This window comes from Phalaenopsis equestris, unplaced genomic scaffold (assembly GCF_001263595.1).
Source record: "Phalaenopsis equestris unplaced genomic scaffold, ASM126359v1 Scaffold000114, whole genome shotgun sequence".
Taxonomy (NCBI): Eukaryota; Viridiplantae; Streptophyta; class Magnoliopsida; order Asparagales; family Orchidaceae; genus Phalaenopsis; species Phalaenopsis equestris.
In genome coordinates this window covers 463,532-482,478 of record NW_018164556.1, presented here as the reverse complement: position 1 = coordinate 482,478, position 18,947 = coordinate 463,532, and the positions used below count along the sequence as shown (strand labels likewise).

The window sequence follows — 18,947 nt, the reverse complement described above, 5'->3', positions numbered from 1 at the left end:
GTAATATATTATTATATATATAATTATATTTTTTTATTTCGAGCTAAAAGGAGTCGAACACGAGAGAACAAAGAGTTGTTCGTGTTCGGCTCGTTCCCTTAACGAACACTTAACGAATGAGTCGAACACGAGCTACTTAACAAGCTGTTCGCGAATAACGAGCTTTTTTGACAACTCTACAGAGGAGAAAGGGGCAAGCGAGAGCATAGAGAGCGAACGCCGGGGTAGAAAAAGGAAAAAAAATTTATCGTGATTAAATGCAGGCTACAGGGTCGAACCCGCGGACCACGTTTAATTAAATTTTCCAAAAATGCATTAAAACCGCGATTTCCAAACTGCCATAACTAGTGTTTCCCCACCACACCGCTCCTTTTAAGCTACGCCAAACCTGCCCTAAGTGCTCCATCTGACTTTTTAGAGAGTAGGAGGATTCTGAAATGTTCTGGGTAGAATCCGGTTGAACCGTGTTAGACTCTGATAACGTAGTAAGACCCTTGATAGCAGAGGATTTGGCCGAGGATTTGTATGTCATTTTTCTGTTCCAACGTTTGTTACGAGTGTGGTTGTTTTTGTGAAAGTAATCACAAGTGAGGTGAACCGCCTTAAAGAGTTGAACACTATTAGAGACAACAACAAACGATTCAACTGAAGTGGTGAAAATACCGAGCACGACAAGTCTCTAACTCTCTTCTTAGCGGATCTCGGTGAAAGAAGCGCAAGCGGAAGAAAGAGGATCCCAACGAAGAATACAGCCTCAAACTTCATCAAGGTATTTGTTGAGGTCTGTCAGAAAATGGAAAATGCAATCATTTTGTACAATTTTTTGGAAGAGAGATAGGTCGACCTGAGAGTCCCAACTGTAGTCGTAATATAGGTCGCATTCCATCAATAGTGTAACGAGGTTATTGTACTATTGGGTCACAGTTTTTTATCTTTATTTTGCCTCTCGGATCTTCTTAGAAACCTCAGAGTTCGCTGGAGTCTCCTACATTCGAGTGGGCATCACAGACTGCCGTCTAGAGGGTACTAGAGAAAGGGAAAAACATATATGAATGATCAATCGACAGTTCCATGGAGTTGACCAACAACGACATGACCATAAGCTTCTCCATTTCCCAAGCTCCACTTGTTGGATCAATCTTTGGAGTTTCACAGATCATGCTTGTGAGGTGACTGAATTTCCCGCATCCTTTGATGAATAAGAACACCGCTTTGGGCTATTGGAGAAAGTTATTGTTGTTCAGTTTGTAAATTGTGATCAAGAAGTTCATGTTGGTTTTTGTTACTCCAGTTTGAACGGAGATCGGAGTCGAACCTCTGGTGAAATCAAAAAGACTTTCTTAGGATGGCTCAGTGCTGGAGGAGTCTGCCATAATTTCGACTAAGCCAAAAGAAATTTGATCGGGATTCTGAGACATCACTGGATTTCAGCTGTAGGTCACTGGTTGTCGGATACAAAAAAATTGGTAATCCAGACAACTGCAGGAGAGAGACCAGCCGCCGGGGAAAACAACAGGGAGGACCTACAGGATCGGCTAGTGGGAGGTTCTGCACTTGCGAGAAGGAGGCCGACAATTGCCAAGGAGGCTGACGGATGTAGAGAATGACAACTGCAAACTTAAGCTTGAAGAGCTGACGGCTAGCAATTCCTTTTGAAGACTCTGCAGGGAAGGCCGTCGGTGGCTGGGATCTAGGGTTAGATCCCAGCTCTGATACTATGTTTAAGTATTGGAGTAATGCAATATATCTTATTGATAGAAAGAGGGGTATATAATCCTATTACAAGGAGCACTCATAAGGAAAGAAATTAAAATATAATAAAGGGGAATAGGAAAGAAATAAAAACAGATTGAAAAAAAATAGGAAAACAAATAAAAGAAAATATGCATCTTAATAATGGCTAGGATAGCTAGGATAGCCGTTGTTATTTTAATATTTTAATTATCTTATTATATATGCCTTAAGGTAGGCCCCATTTTATGCCACAAACAATCTTGGCATCTCTTTTTTCTACAGTGAGATGTAATCCATAAGGCATGTCTCTAATTTCACAATTTTAAATAACACTATGAAAGATATATCATCCTTGCTTTTACTTGCCAAGTTTACCTTGCTTGTTTGTTATTCACTGTTATTTCATCTGTTTAAATCGCTACCACACTCTGCTTACTTAACCACATGATACCAGAAATTTGAATACAGATTGTGGCGAATCAATTCTCTCGGGTTGCTAAAAGTGTGAGATGCTCTTTCTTTGGTAACATTGCACTTGGAATTGACATTTCCTTGCCAGAGCTTAGACAGAACTATGATATAGTAAGCATTCCAATTTGTGTGGAACAATAGATGAAGATTGACCAGATTTTCTGATTATAACTTGTCTTTCTGTATTTGATTATATATTAGACTGCTGCCTGCTTGCAAACAGGTTGTTCTTTGTTATGGTGCTGAAAGTGACAGATCTCTTGGAATTCCTGGAGAAGTATGTCAATTCTAGATCAGATATGTAATTTCATCACATTCCTTGTTGTTTATCAGAAGATTAGATCTTATTTTTCTTGGGCTTGTATTTGGAATTTTAGAATTCCGTAGATTCTCGCTCATGCTTAATCTTGTGGTTTTTTTTTTTTTTTGGTTAAAATTGGACATGTGTTTAGTTTTCACTGTAAGAGTTACTACAGGTCATGTAGGCATTGATGTGACTCCTATACATACAAATATATTTTGAGAATTAGAACCGTTTTAACAAGCTAAAATTAGGCTTAATACTTATCATTTGATGTAGTTACTTTCATTGTAACTTATTATTTGTTTGTAGGATTTGTTAGGTATGGCGGAAGGATAAATTGGCGAATGATTATTATATAGGAGCAGTTAGAGTGATATGCATTAAAGATGAGCTAATTGAAAATGGACTTTAAGATTTGTGCTTGTATTAACGATAAAAACTATACTAATTAAATGAGTATGCTATACTACTGTCAAAAAATTAGAAGGGAGAACAAGTTGACTAGCAGTAAAATGGTTAAAGGCTCTCCAAAAATATTTACGGTTTATCACCTCAGCTTGCACTCAACATGAATAGATGAAAAGTGAGGAATCATAAAGCCAATCTCAATTTGTTGGGAAAGGGTGATGATGATGAGTATTTGGTGGGGTGGCTGAATAGGTTGGGAAGGTTGGCATGTGCAATGCTTATTTGCTTCCACTGTTGCTTGGATGTCTCAGGCTTGTATCCTGCAACTAATATAAGCCTTTCCTTTACCCTTACAATCAGTGGAAGCCTCATGCTTTAGCTATGCTCTTTTGAATTGAATTATGTGTTTTTTTTTTAGATGTCATTCCTCATCAAATCTTGTATCAAAAGCTTAATGATTTTATTTTTTTGGGTGCCTGTCTTTATTACTCTAGGAGTTGAATGGCATATACTCTGCCAGAGAGTTTGTTTGGTGGTATAATGGGCATCCCGACTGCTTCGATTTGGCGCCAGATTTAAAGATCACTGATACAGCTGTTATCCTGGGTCTGGTATGTTCTTGCAATCTTTTTAAGATGAAAAGTTATTGATTGGGTAATGTGAATTATTATACCTCCATGAAGTTCTTTTATTATATTGAAGATCTTAGTTTGCAACATAGCAGTCAATAATTTGAAACAGTAGTATGTAAACTTTATCATAAGTGCTTTTCGAGCAACATAATATGTTAATTTCAATTTGAAAAAACTTGCATGAAACCGAAAGTGGAGGGGGTGTGCTTAATAGTTAATACTTCTCATTTTTAAACGTAGTAGTTATTTAGAAACAATTCTATAACTATTAAATTTTGTTTTGATACCATATTTTTATGTTGATACGGTATAAATCTTCGCCACAAGCATCAAAATTAGCTTTGCATTTATTGATGTATCTTAGTTTATTGTTATTTGTCTTGAACGTAAATTCTTGCTATTTTCTCATGGAATGAATTGCTTTTGAAGCGAGCTACCAACCCAACTGTTTTGAAACATCTTATATTTTTCTAGGGTAATGTTGCTCTTGATGTTGCTCGTATACTTCTGCGTCCAATTAGTGAATTAGCAAAAACAGACATTTCAGAACAGGCCTTAGCTTCTCTTCAGGACAGTACCATAAGGTTTGTCATTTTCAGAATATCACAAGATGGAATGTCTACATGATGAAACCATACTAAAACTATATATGACATTAGAAAGGTTTACTTGGTAGCAAGGCGTGGCCCTGCACAAGCAGCTTGTACGGCAAAGGAATTGCGAGAAATTCTTGGTATATTCAAAATCTCAACTTTATTTTTATGAGATGTTATATGATATGCTATAATATGCTAAGATGATGGATTTCATTGGACTGTCTTCTTTCCTGGTTAGTTTATATCAAACTTGCTTCAAAGCTTAAGAGTTATTTTCAGGTATGAAGAATCTACACATCAAGATTCAGCAAGCTGACGTAGATATTTCTCCTTCTGATGAGGTATGTGATATTATGCTTTGATAATGAAACCACATCCGTGAATCTTCTCATGATACCTCGGTATTGTCATCCGAATATGTAATCCAACCCGCTTATTTAATCATGAGACCATTTTGTATTCCTGTTCTGCATATTTTTACTGCTATGAGATAGGCTAGCTATTTTCCAACAATTTAATTTGTCAATTTGAACTTACAGATGGATTTCAAATTTTACGTGAGCATTGGTTTTTATCTTCTATTTACTTTGCTTTTGGGACTTTCTAAATTAGGAATATCATTCACATAGTGAAGTTATTGATCCAGTAAAAATTAGTTGGGCTAATTTGTATTAGTCTCAATTTTATGAATGTTTGCAACTAGGTGGCTTTTTTTTTGTAATAACCTTGTGGGTGCCAGCTAGTTTAGTTGATAAAGACTTTGAAAATTATTGTCGAAGTTCTAGGATTAAATTTCATCTACATCAAATTTGGGCTTTGACAATCAATTTACCTACAAAAAAAAAAAAAAACCTTCAAGTCTTGGTAAACCCAATGCTTGGTGCAACATGGGATAGTTATCGTGTTAACATGTTTGCCACTAGCTTATGTGGACTCAATGTTGAAGTTGTAGCCAAAATTATATTTAGTAATTTCTTTATAAATTGTGTTTTGTGTTTTGTAATATCAAAAAGAAAAAAAATAAATAAAACAAAGAAAGAGTTGATGAGTTGGGGAAAAAGAGTTAATGAGTTGGGACCGTTTTATGCCATTTGACAAACCATTGCGATCAATAGAGTGTAAATACCATCTTTTATGTCACGGCCTATTTTCTTTTCAGGTTTAGTTTAATATGAGATATAATTGGGGTGAATAATTCTGTCAAACATAACTTTTAATAAAATCTTTTTAAATTTTACTTATTAGGATCAAGTGAGTAGAAAATTTGTTTGTCTTGATCATCATAAAATATGTACTATACCTAAAATTTTCTTAACACGCATGATAATCATTAATATGGAAATGTGTGTAATTTAAATCATTAAAATGAATTATAAAACTTCTAATAAACTTTATTGATAATTAGTACATATCAAAAGCTTTTAATTTAATAATGTACATCTCGTATGATACATCTAAATTTGTACACTCAAAATTCTTTAAGTAAAAAATTGTGTTATCTCACTAAGACCTAAATTTTTTCCTTGTATGAAATAATATTCATCATAAGATTTGATGATCGACCCCACTTAGTGGAATAAAGGCTCGTTGTTGTTGTTGTTCTTGTTGTATAAAATTTGATGAACTAAAAGCTCAGTGAAAAATAATTTTAATATAAGATTCAAACTGCAATAATGAGAAATGTGTCAGGTGATCTGATACGCTCCGGAACCAAAATCAGCGAACAAACAATAACGAAAAGACAATAGATAGGTGGAAAAAAACTCAAACGAGGGTTGCTTTTACGAAAATCAAAGGAAAACAAGCAAGATAGAATGATCTACTTTTCGAGAGATAGATCGTCTCTCTCACAATCCTAGAATTTGCTAGAAACACCACAATAAGAAAAGAAAGCAGCAACCAACAAAACATGCATAAAAAAACAAGTCCTATTTTATTCCCCTTAATTTAATCCTCCCACAACACCTCAAACATTCTCCCTAAACTCCAATTTCTCCTTATGGCATACGTGATTAATTCTCTCGTGGACCCCCTCCGGTTCGTTGGCTTCTTCAGTCGTTGGATCCTCCGGAGGTTGAGCTGTTCGACTCTTGGATGAGACCGACGAGCCGTTGTCCTGTTGCTCTCCCGATCCCACCCGGACCAATTGAGTTTCAGGTGTAACAATACCCCCACCCCCCCAAAAGAAGCACCTTGTCCTCAAGATGAAATGACGGGAATTGCCTTCGGATCACCTATAAGTTCCCATGTTGCTTCATACTCGGGCAGACTACTTAATCAGTACCTCCTTTTTTTCCCGCTTCTCGGCGCACTCCTTCGACCTCTAAGGGTTCCAAGCTCACTTCCATATTCTCTGTCATCATCAGGGGTAGTGAAAACAAGGGTGTATGATCTCCGATTGCACGTCTCAGTTGTAAAACATGGAAGAGTAGATGGAATGCTGACGATGACCATCCCTCCTAAGTGTTTTGTCTCCTAAGGTCTGAAATATTGTGGTGAAAGTTCTCGTTCCTCTGTTTGTCCAATGTTTTCTACCTGTAGGGTCTCAGCTTCAAGTAATTCATGTCCCCTGGTTCGAACCACACCTTTTTCCTCTGTCTATCAACATTCCTTTTCATGATTTGTTGAGCTCTCAGTAGATGCTTCTTGAGCTCTACCAATATTCTGTCCCTCTCCTCCAAGTTCTAGTCGACATTTGACACCGGTGTAGTACTATGCCCATTATGTATCAGGTGGGGTGGATCCCGCCCATACAAAATCTTGAATGCAGTGGTTTTCACTACAACATGGTATGAAATATTATACTAGTATTCGACCCACACAATTCACTTGATTTACAGCTTCGGCCCATTCGATACTAAGCATTGTAGGTATGTCACCTCACTCCTATTGACCGCCTCCATCAGGTTGTCGGTCCGAGGATGATATGTTGTGCTTTTCTTGAGAGTTATTCCTTGTAACTTGAACAACTCCTTTTAGAATTAGCTGAGGAACACCTTGACCTATCGAATACAATCGATTACGACACTCCGTGCAAATGAACCGCTATTGTATTAACGCCGTAGCAACTGAACCACTTCTTGTATTAACGCCATAGCGACTAAAACCGCAGTGTAGGGATGTCGTAATGGCACTCCGTGCAAATGAACCACTATTGTATTAACACCGTAGCGACTGAACCACTTCTTGTATTAACGCCGTAGCGACTAAAACCGCAGTGTAGGGATGTCGTAATGGAATGAAATGTACATACTTGCTCAAACAATCCACTACCACCAGATTCACCGTAAACCCTTCTGATCTTGGCAACTTGTTTATGAAATTCAGTGTCACTTCTTCTCAAGCATTCTCTTGTAATGCTAAGGGATGTAACAACCCGCTTAGCACCATTGCCAAGTATTTGCATCACTGACACACATCGCTCTGCACCACCATGTCTTCTACGTCTTTGCGCATACCCACCCAATAAAACTTTTTTGATAAATGATTGTATGTCCTTTTCATCCCGGAATGTCCCCCAATTGCACTATCGTGAAACTTCTGCAAGAGTTTGGAGATGTACTTTGATGCCCTTGGTAAATGAACCGCCCTTGGTAGAGTAGTTGCTGACCCCCTCAAAGCATATTCCAGATGATTGTCCGGATCTTGTAGCAACTCAGCCTTTATCTTTCTCAATCATTCATCTTGTTGGCTCTCTTACCTCAGTGCTTCCCAATCGAGGACTATAGGGACCGATAAGGCTGTCAACTGGGGCTCCTCCTTCCTCAACAGGGCATCCACGGTTTTATTCCTACAACTTGGATAGCCACCTCTGATGCTCCTCAGTCACCATCCTCTGCTTCAACAGATACTTCAATCTCCTTCGATCTACTCTGACAAAAAAATGTCGCCCCAAAAGATAGGGTCACCACTTCTGAATAGCCAAGATAATGTCCATCAACTCCCGCCCGTACATTGACTTGAGCCTTACCCTAGCGGTGAACACCTGGTTGAAGTAAGCAATCGGCCACTGATCCTGCATGAGTACTGCTCCCAATCCATATCCTGATGCATCTGTCTCTATCACAAATGGTCTACTAAATCCGGCAGTGCTAATATTGGTACAATGGTCATGGCTCTTTTCAAATGTTCGAAGGCCCGTGTCAAGGCTTCCCTCTGCTTCAAATTGTCATTTTTCAGCTGCTCTATCAGTGGTCATGCTATTTTGTCGTTACCACTTCACAAATTTTTGGTAGTGTCCAGTAAGGCCTAGGAATCCCCTCAACTCCTTCAAGCTCCTATGTAAAGGCTAGTTCATCATAGCCTCAATCTTGGATGGGTCTGCTGCTACTCTTACTCTAGTCACCATAAGTGGAAAGTACTCCATTTGTAGCTGTGCAAAGGAACACTTTTTCAAATTGGCGTACCACTAGTGCTCACTTAACTTCTCCAGGACTACCCTTAGGTGCTCCAAATGCTCGTTCTCTGTATGATTGTAGAGCAGAATGTCATTGAAGAAGACCATAAAAAGCAACCTGAGGTAAGGTTGAAAAACCTTATTCATGAGGGATTGAAATGTGTCAAGGTCAATCGACATTACCAAGAAATCGTAATGTCTTTCATTTGTCTTAAACATTGTCTTGTGCACATCCGTTGGATTCGTCATGATCTGGTGGTACCCTGACTTAAGATCGTTTCTTGAGAAAATGGCTGCCCCATAAAGCTCATCTGACAACTCATAAATCACAATAATAGGAAACTTATCCAACACTATCTCCTTGTTTAATGTCCGGTAGCTCACGCAAAACTTCCAGCTATCATTTTTTTTCTTCACCAACAGGACTGAACTAGAGTAGGGGCTCACATTATGTCTGATGATCCTAACCTCTAGCGTCTCTCAGATCAAGTTCTCTATCTCATGCTTATGAATCTGAGAATACCAGTATGGTCTGATACTGATAAGGGCGACGCCTTCCTTTAATGTAATAGCGTACTCGTGCTCCCTTGGGAGTGGTAACCCACTAGGCTGCTGAAAGATGTTTGTAAATGCTATAGGAGCTATTGGACCTTTTTGGGGAAATTTGCCAACTCGTGATCTCAGACCTCCTTAATGCTCTGTAATTCCACTAAGTAGTCCATCCCTGCTCCCCATATGAACTTGACCATGGTTTTGAGCGATATCATGGTTTTGCTTAAGCTAGCATCACTTTCCTACCCTTCGCTTGGAACTCCATCATTAGGGATTTCTAGTCCACCTTCATCTCCTCAAGGTTCTGTTGCCACTTCATCCCCAGAATCATATATGTGCTGCCCAAGTCCAAGGGAAGGAAGTGTAGGCCATGTAATATCATAACCAACCCATTACAAATTCCCCAACTTTTCTTCACCTTTCTTGTCCCCATCATGACGCTAAAACTCCTTGTAGTCACCAACTCCAATCCTAATTGATCCACGACCTGATTTGAGATAAAGTTATGTGACCCCACCATTCAACAACACCACAATCGGTTGTTCCCTGACCCGTCCTCTCACTTTCACGGTGTGTTTCGGAGTAAATCCCAGCATTGAATTAAGGGACACCTCCGCTACATCCAAGTGCAGATGCTCCTACACCACATCTTCCTCCGATTCCTCACCCTCTGCCTCTTCTTAAACTAAAAGGATTTGAAGGGCGCGCTCCTTGAAATGGTAGCCTGGAGCATATTTCTCGTCACAATGGTAACATAATTCTTTTGCTCTTTTATTTTGTACTTTTGCCGGTGAGGCGTATTGGTTCTCGTATTTTTCTCCTTCGGCGCCTCTTTCTGAAATGACACTGTCTGGGTCCTCTATGTTGTGGTTGTCAAAGCGCTCTTATAGAATCCTCGTGTTGATACTTTTGCTAGACTTTTTCACATGTTTTTTGTTCTCCATCATTTGTGCGAGCTCCTTCATTTATCTCAATCCACTCGATCTCAATGGTCGGATGGTTGCTCGTATGTCGGGCTGAACAGGCCTTGTAAGAAGTTTTCTTTCAATCCCGCTGCAGAAATACCTCTCAACTTCTCTGACAAGAGCTTGAACTTCTTGTATTCCGTAATTGTTCCCTTCTGATTCAGAGCATAAAATTACTCGTGTAGGTTTCCTTCCCTGAAAAACTCCAACAAGCAATCCTTAAACTCCTCCCACAAGTGCATCATCAGATACATTGCCTCCATCCATTAAAGCCAAGTAGAGCTTTTCTCTCCAAACATAATTCTGCCGCCATGAGCTTTTCTTCTCCAGTTAACACATTGACTATAAAGTATCGCTCAACTCGATACACCCACCTGTGTGAATCTTCTGCTTCGAAGATTGGCATCTTCAATTTTCTGACTCTTGCATCTTCACCCCAACTTCTTCTTCCTCCAATATTTCCCCCCATGTGTCTAGGGTGAAACTCCCTCCTCTGGTCATAGCCATACCCCACTCACGATTTCCTCCTTCCTCCTTCCTCCATACTCTTCCGAGCCCCTTGTTCCATCCCTCCAATTTTTGGCCCAGTCCCTTCCATCGGAAGTCTCCACTACCTCTCATTTCAGAGTCATAAGGGGGACGCTATTAGTGGTAGATGATGTCCTCCTCATTGTGCTCTCGTTCATTCTCCTTCCCTTTGACCTGATCAACCCTTGGTTAGGGTCTGCAACTTGAATGGTTGACATGGCCTTAGACTCCTTCTCCATAAGCTTCCTCATCATCTCTCGCATTTCTCCAATGCTCTCGAATCCGTCTTCCATTCTATGGAAGAAAATCAGTCCTCATTGGTGGAGAACATCTCTTCCATTCCCAATATGATTTTCCCAACTTTTAATTTGTCTTCTAGAACCAAATTTAGCGAGCAAACAACGATGAAATGACAATAGATAGGTGGAAAAAACTCGAACGAGGGCTGCTCTTACTAAAATCAAAGGAAAATAAGCAAGATACAATGATGATTTACTTTTTGAGAGGTAGATCGTCTCTCTTACAACCCTAGACGTTGCTAGGAACACCACAAGAAGAGCAGAATGCAGCAGCCAATAAAACATGCATAAAAATAATAAACCCTAAGTTACTCCCCTAACATAATCCTCCCGCAGTACTTCAAACTTTGCCCTCAAGCTCCAACTTATCCTCTGGGTCATGGACTCTTCCTATTCGTTGGCTTCTTCAGTCATTGGATCCTCCAGATGATGAGCCATTCGGCTCTTGGATGAGACGGGCGGGCCGCTTGCCTGTTGTTGGACCGGTCTTGCCTGGACTTGTTGAGTAGGGCTGTAAACGAGTCGAGCTTGAGCGAGCGGAATGGTTGACATGGCCTTAGACTCCTCCATAAGCTTCCTCATCATCTCTCGCGTTTCTCCAATGCTCTCGAATCCGTCTTCCATTCTATGGAAGAAAATCAGTCCTCATTGGTGGAGAACATCTCTTCCATTCCCAATATGATTTTCCCAACTTTTAATTTGTCTTCTATAACCAAATTTAGCGAGCAAACAACGATGAAATGACAATAGATAGGTGGAAAAAACTCGAACGAGGGCTGCTCTTACTAAAATCAAAGGAAAATAAGCAAGATACAATGATGATTTACTTTTTGAGAGGTAGATCGTCTCTCTTACAACCCTAGACGTTGCTAGGAACACCACAAGAAGAGCAGAATGCAGCAGCCAATAAAACATGCATAAAAATAATAAACCCTAAGTTACTCCCCTAACATAATCCTCCCGCAGTACTTCAAACTTTGCCCTCAAGCTCCAACTTATCCTCTGGGTCATGGACTCTTCCTATTCGTTGGCTTCTTCAGTCATTTGATCCTCCAGATGATGAGCCATTCGGCTCTTGGATGAGACGGGCGGGCCGCTTGCCTGTTGTTGGACCGGTCTTGCCTGGACTTGTTGAGTAGGGCTGTAAACGAGTCGAGCTTGAGCGAGCCAGGCTTGGCTCGTGTTCGGCTCGTTCGAAATAGCTCGTGTTCGAAATCGGCTCGTGTTCGAAATCAGCTCGTGAACAGTGTGTTCGTGTTCGACTCGATTTAAATATTCGTGTTCGTGTTCGGCTCGTGTTCAGCTCGAAATTGGCTTGTTAAACTAAAATTGAGAAAAATAGATGTAAAGTATGGGATTCAAACTTGGATCAAATATATACAAAAGAAGACACTAACCACATTGTCACATGAGGTGTTATGATTTAAACTTAGACATAAATATATATAATATATTATTATATAAATAATATATGTAATATATTGTTATATAAAAAGTTATATAATTTTTTTTCGAGCCATTTCAAGCCGAACACGAGCTAACAAACTGTTGTTCGTGTTCGACTCGTTTACATTTCGAGCTTAAAAATTTGTTCGTGTTCGGATTGTTAGGCTTAACGAACGTGCCGAACACGAGTTGCTTAACGAGCCGAGCACGAGCTGTTCACGAACAACGAACCAAATTGACAATGCTAGTTGTAACGAATTTGCACATTTACACTAATAAATTTAACATGAGTATTAATTTTCATACTTATGGTTATTTTAGTGTAGAAGATTTAAATCAGTATATGCTTTGATGTATAATTATAAAAAAGAAGCATAAATATTTGCAAGAAAATGAAGTGTAACTTTTGAGTGTCAAATTATTTAATGCACTTAATTAGTCAGATACTGGTGTCAAATTAGTAGCTTCATATTCCTTTTGTATTCTTATATATAGTATTCATAATCTTAGAAGTGTCAGATAATATATGTATGGGCTTTGACATATTTATATAATTTGTTTGTTATCTAGCCTATTAGTAATGATAATCAATGGTAGTATTTGAACTTAATTCAACGTAAAAGTTATCAACAGCCTGTCGATCAAAGGTTGGACCATCTCAACTTTTCAGTGTCGAGAATCGAAAACCTTTTTAGCTTCTCGTTAATATTTTTCTTTATTCTTGTGCAGGTCATCATCATCATTTACCATCCTGTCCACGATATCATACCTTTAAAATACTTAGCATTTTGTATTAACATTCACCGAAGTTAAAGCATTATACGTAAAAGCCAACGTCTGTGTACTTAATTATGCACATATTTTATTAAACAACATTAAGAGTTTGTAAACAAAAACATCATGAAATTATTTGAGTGATTGCATAAAATACAGTAATAGGTTTGTTGGTATCAATTATCTTCAAGTGCTGCTGATGACATGCCCAATTGAAAGAAAACCTACAAACATGTGTGTTTGTGTGACAATTCAATATGGTTTCATGAATAATTTGCTTCCTATTTTAGATTTCGAGTATCACATCATAGTTATAGAATCCTTCTCAAAATAGATTTTCTGTTCTCTATCTTTCAGAAGTCTTGTTCTTTATAAATAACCTAATAACAGTCTTTTTTTTTTCAAATTATAACAATTTTGTAATTAAGAACAAAATTTCTACTCAAAATTACCTCAGAATTATATTTTTACCTTGAAAGGATTTCTTCTTGTTCAAGCCTTCAAGTTTATTTACCTTAACCCAACTCAATTCATGAAAAGGAATACAAGAAATAAGATTCTTGCTCTAGCTTCTTTCCTCATTTCTTCATTTTCTTCTTTCTTTCTTTCTTCTTCTTCTTCTTCAATATTTTCCTTAATGACTTGCTCCTTTAGGTTCTCAACTTCGGCTTGTGGATGGTTTACATAAATTAGGGAATATATGAATTGGTAATACTTGAGGCTTAAGCATACATATACAAGTAATATATTTGGAATAATATTAAATTTCTTGAGTGTCACATTCTGATTGGGAGCTTAGAATTTCCAACCCGGGAACAGGCGTCTGGATGTTTAAAGTACACAAGTTATGCATACATAGGACAAACCATAATAACAGCCAATCATAAATAACTATTAAACCACAAAGTATGTGAAACATCATCCAAACAAACATTTAAAGATATTCAATGTATCGCAATACTAAGAAATAAAAGAAACATAGACATAATACTATATGATATCTATTTTTAGTTGATCCATTTTTCTCATAGGCATACTCCCTCATGTTAGTCATTTTAATTCAGTATAGCTTTTACTAGAAGAAACATTTAAACAATAGAATAAATTTAAAGATAAATTAACGAATAATTACAATTCTACTATATACTAAGCATTTATGTGTATACTCAATTATTTATGTAGTGCAAAATGATAAAACAGTTAAATTTTCCATTTTATTAAAATTGAGTATTGGAACTTTGATTTTACTAATTATAGGAAGAATTGAAGAACCACCGCATCCAGAAACGAGTTTATGAGTTAATCTCTAAAGCAGCTGCTTCTCCACATTCTCATTCTCCTACAGAGCAAAGGGAACTCCACTTTGTGTTCTTCAGGAAGCCTGATAGTTTCTTGCCTTCAGAGAATGGCTGCACAGTTGGTGCTGTACGCCTTGAAAGAACGAGTTTGAAAGGTAAACTGTGAAATTTAATTTATAAAGGCTATTTCTTATAATTATTAACATATTGTTGATTTCATAGAAAATGGCACTTTTGGCAAACGGTTAGCGGTTGGTACAGGGGAATTCGAAGATATAACCTGCGGGTAAATGATACACATTCTTGTCTAACTAGTCAGCCGTAGAATCTTTAGCTTTCCTAATTTGCATTATTATTTGCTAGATTATCAAAACAAGTTAATTTCTAATTTTGTATGTAGACTTGTACTGAAAAGCATAGGTTACAAGTCTTTACCAATTGATGGGCTGCCTTTTGATTTTCATAAAGGTAAGTTCTCTCCCATGTACCTATTGACTTCTTGCACTTAATGTATGAGAAATTCCACTTCCTCAATTGGGTGTCAAATACGGGTGTGCGCTCATCTTCGCTATTAATTGTGGTCAAAATTCCTTAAAAAAAAAATCTTATGCTGGGGAAGATTTGAGCATCTTTTTTAAGTAATTTCGGTCATATAACTTCACTGTGATTTATTAATTGATAAAATTGTTCTATTTTCTTTAAAAAGAAGGCTATTTATGTTATCTAATTATGGTTTGGGCAGGTGTGGTCCCTAATGTAAAGGGCAGAGTTCTGAAAGGCTATCAGACAGAACATGATCAGGCTGTGGAGCATGGCTTATATGTTGCTGGGTGGCTGAAAAGAGGACCTATAGGGATTATAGCTACTAATCTTTACTGTGCTGAGGAAACTGTAAGCATGCTTATCAAATTCAATTACCTGAGGGAAAAATAAATAAATAAAATATTTAACTAGACAACTTATAACTATATAAATCCCAAGTTTGATCCCAATTTCACTGAGAAGTTGCGGAACCTGGTTGGAAATCGTCAGTTTTTTCGCCTTGAAAAGAGGAGAAATAATGTTCATAAAAAAATTATTGATAAGCTGTTTATTTGTGCAGTTCTCCTGACTATTAATAGCGAGGGAGGATGACAAAAAAATCAATAAAGACAAATGAATGGATTATATAATCGTTTATTGTTCCTTTGTTTTGTATGCTCACATGACAAAAATCCACTAGGATGGAAGAACTATTATAATGGATGCTTTGCCATGCACAGAGGGTTGCGCGTCACCGCTATTGCGAGTCTCAAACCCTTTGCACACTTATTTCATACATCAATAGAGTGTATACGAGACTATCTCATGCTTGTGCAGTCAACTTCACTTCGATCCTATGGTTTTTCGCAAGATGGTAATCGAGTGAAGTGTATGAGAGAATCATAAACTTCTGAAGTAGCCAAACAATTTGAAGTGGCAAAGAAACTTCATAACTTATAATGTTAAATCCCCGGTCGGGAAAGAGTGGAGTGGTTTTCCCATCTAATATAAATAAGTGACCATTACATGTAGATCTCCATAGATCTCTGACTTATCTCCTCTTATATTCCCTTGACATTGACATATAATTAATATTATCTCTATAGATTTCTGACTTGTCTCCTAAGATAATTCACCACTAGGCAGATTCGGCATTGATGCTAGTTAGGTTGATCCAAAACTTAGGAAGCATATTAGTCTGTTTGATTGAATCGACGACTTGAATTTGATGAACGAGGGATGATATTCATCCCACGCCCAGTGCTTTGGCCGTTCATATTCGTCAGCTCGTCAATCCTTGCTTCAAACTGTTTAGCTGTGAGTCTCAGGAGTAGGCCTTCGCGCATTACCCATACCTTGACACTGAGTTTGGTATAACCACTTTTTGGCCATACAAATAAAGATGCTTATATTAGTAAAAAGAAAAAAAAAAAGGATTTTGATAACGCCAGATTTCTGAGAAATTATTGGAGCCTTTTTTTTTCTATTTTAAATGATAATAATTCTGTATTAAAATTGCAGGTGGCAAGCATCTCTGAAGATGTGGAGAAGGGCTTGCTTGATGGTGATTCTGGTGCCCCAAAGCCAGGAAGAAAAGGGCTCCTCCAGCTGCTTGAAAACAAGAGCATTGCCTTTGTGCCTTTCAGTGGCTGGGAAAAGATAGATGCAAAGGAGAAGATGGTGGGCCAGCAGAGGAATAAGCCAAGAGAGAAAATAACTACCTGGGAGGAGCTGTTGAAAGCTTCAAATTGAGTAATAACATAATGCTGATTTTAGAATTTTATTTTATTTTTATTAATGTAAGCAATTATGGTTTTTATTATTTGAAAGTTGGTTTTTTGGTCTTATTTATTAATATAATTATAATCATTTATTTCGTATTGGGTAGATTTTATTTAGTTTTATGGCACATTTTATTTTTGTTCTAATTTATCTCTATTATTTGGGGCATTTTACTTTTACATTTATACCACTCAAAGTTTTCATATCAATTCAAAAATACCACCATTTAACTTGAAAAAAAAAATGAAATATGCCTTTACATGCATAGGTGATAGGTAAGGTAGCGTGTATGTAAAAACTAGAGTTTTAGGTGTTAGATATGTATATACATAGGAATTGAGTGGTATGTATGTAAATTTATCTTATTATTTTTTACATAATTTCACCGGAAATTTTCTTGTTACTATGGGGTTAATTGTGTAGAGGTATTGTGAGCATATTATAATTTAAAGGGTGTTTGATATGAAGTAAACTAAATTTAAAGTATTTATGTAAAGCCAAAGGCTAGCTAACTAACTTTTAATATGGAATTCATCTGAATTCCATACGTGATCTTTGTGACATTCTTATAGCCTTTGTTGTCTTGTGTGATGTGTCATATATGCTTTTGATCTCCTTGCATTATGTGTGCTTGAGCACACCATTCTCCCATCCTTTGGGAAAAATATTGTGTGTTTGGGTGGATGTCCGGATGACTGTCTGGAAGAGGTTATATCTTTCGGGCGTGTGATCACCGCACGTTAGTTCTCTTCTCTGATTCTCTTTACTCTCGTTGTTTCACCCATTTTGTTGGCACTGGTGATCACATTATCATTGTGCAAACCCTATTTCCATTCTTTAAAATAATATTATTATAAATAACTTACATGCATACACATAAATCCTCTGTATTTATGTATTGACATCTTTTTTTTTTTACTTTTATACTGCTTTGTCAATGCTTGAAAAATATTTCATTTTCAAAAGCTAGTTATAGTGATATTTTTTTATGTGATATGAACGATTTGAATATTACAAATGAGATTTATTTTACTTTCAATAAAATGAAAAAAAAATGCAATTGTTTAATAAGCAATAAATAATTTTGAATATTTTAAATCATTATATTTAAGGTACTTTAACAATATATTATAATTTATTCATTGTCTTGCTTTCAAGAAGTAAGATAATGGATGAACTAAAATATGTACATAAAATTATGTGTCAGTGTTGATTTTGAGGAGATCTATCGGTCTATAAAAAAAGAGTACGGCGAAGGAGGACCCGCTGACAGAAGACTATGAGACTCACTTATCTGATCGATTAAAGTTATCTGAGTTGAAATGCGCAAAGCCAAAGCTAACTGAGCTACATGGAAATTCAAAAAACAACCAAATGATCCGAGCACAAAATATCAACCAAAAACGATATGAAGTGGCAATTGAACCATGAAAAAACCAATCCGAGGGAAGATTTGGTTCCATAGCATCTCCAATCAACTTAGAGACTCCCGGAGGCTCCCCTTCAGTGAGCAAGGATCAACAGTCTGGCAATATCAACTAGCCAACATAAATCGACCAAACGCAGCCGACCGAGCAGATCGCAGTTGATCGAGTTGATCTTGCCTACTTGAAGTCAATTCAGACTAGCCGATGGAACAAAAAAACTATCAAATGACATGCTTATTTATGTAAATTACTAGAAATACCCCAGTACAAATTCTATTAAATCATAAGCAAATATGTAACACCATTATATTAAATTGTCTATCTTATAAATATGAAGATCATTTTATGAATAAGAGGCAACATATTACTGTTCGTTCTACTCATATTTACGCTCTATTCCTTGAGCGTGATTCACATACAAATCAAGATGCAATCGATACAATAACGTAGGTGCCTTATTTTTTCGGAATATTTACATACATATCACTTAAAATCCTATGCATTTACACATCTAATACCTAAATTTTAATTTTTACATCCATGCCACCTTGCTTGAGTATGAAAATTTTTATTTCACATTTTAAAAATTAAAATGATCATAATTTTGATTAAATATAAAAGATTTGGGTGGCATAAATATTAAAAAAAAAATTTAAAAGGTGTTAGATATGTATATAAACATAGGGATTGTGTATACATATAAAAGCTCCTTTTTTTTTTCTTCCCATATAAATACCTAAATAAATAACTCAAGACTTCTAAAATTTCTTTAAAATAATGTTTTTTCAAGTGATTTGTTTTTGTTCATCTTCC

At 37.0% G+C, this 18,947-nt stretch overlaps 1 protein-coding gene across 1 annotated transcript in view; it reads left to right on the top strand.

Moving 5' to 3' along the window:
* The window catches only part of LOC110021011 (NADPH:adrenodoxin oxidoreductase, mitochondrial), a 25,893-nt gene extending 9,156 nt beyond the window's left edge, over window positions 1-16,737 (top strand). The window contains exons 3-13 of the mRNA XM_020719331.1: window positions 2,203-2,316; window positions 2,429-2,482; window positions 3,412-3,528; window positions 4,024-4,133; window positions 4,209-4,282; window positions 4,425-4,486; window positions 14,363-14,558; window positions 14,626-14,689; window positions 14,804-14,871; window positions 15,146-15,294; window positions 16,447-16,737. Coding sequence (XP_020574990.1) covers window positions 2,203-2,316; window positions 2,429-2,482; window positions 3,412-3,528; window positions 4,024-4,133; window positions 4,209-4,282; window positions 4,425-4,486; window positions 14,363-14,558; window positions 14,626-14,689; window positions 14,804-14,871; window positions 15,146-15,294; window positions 16,447-16,677 — 1,239 coding nt within the window. The 3' untranslated portion in view covers window positions 16,678-16,737. The remainder of the gene's footprint in view (window positions 1-2,202; window positions 2,317-2,428; window positions 2,483-3,411; window positions 3,529-4,023; window positions 4,134-4,208; window positions 4,283-4,424; window positions 4,487-14,362; window positions 14,559-14,625; window positions 14,690-14,803; window positions 14,872-15,145; window positions 15,295-16,446) is intronic.
* The last annotated feature ends 2,210 nt before the right edge of the window (window positions 16,738-18,947 follow it).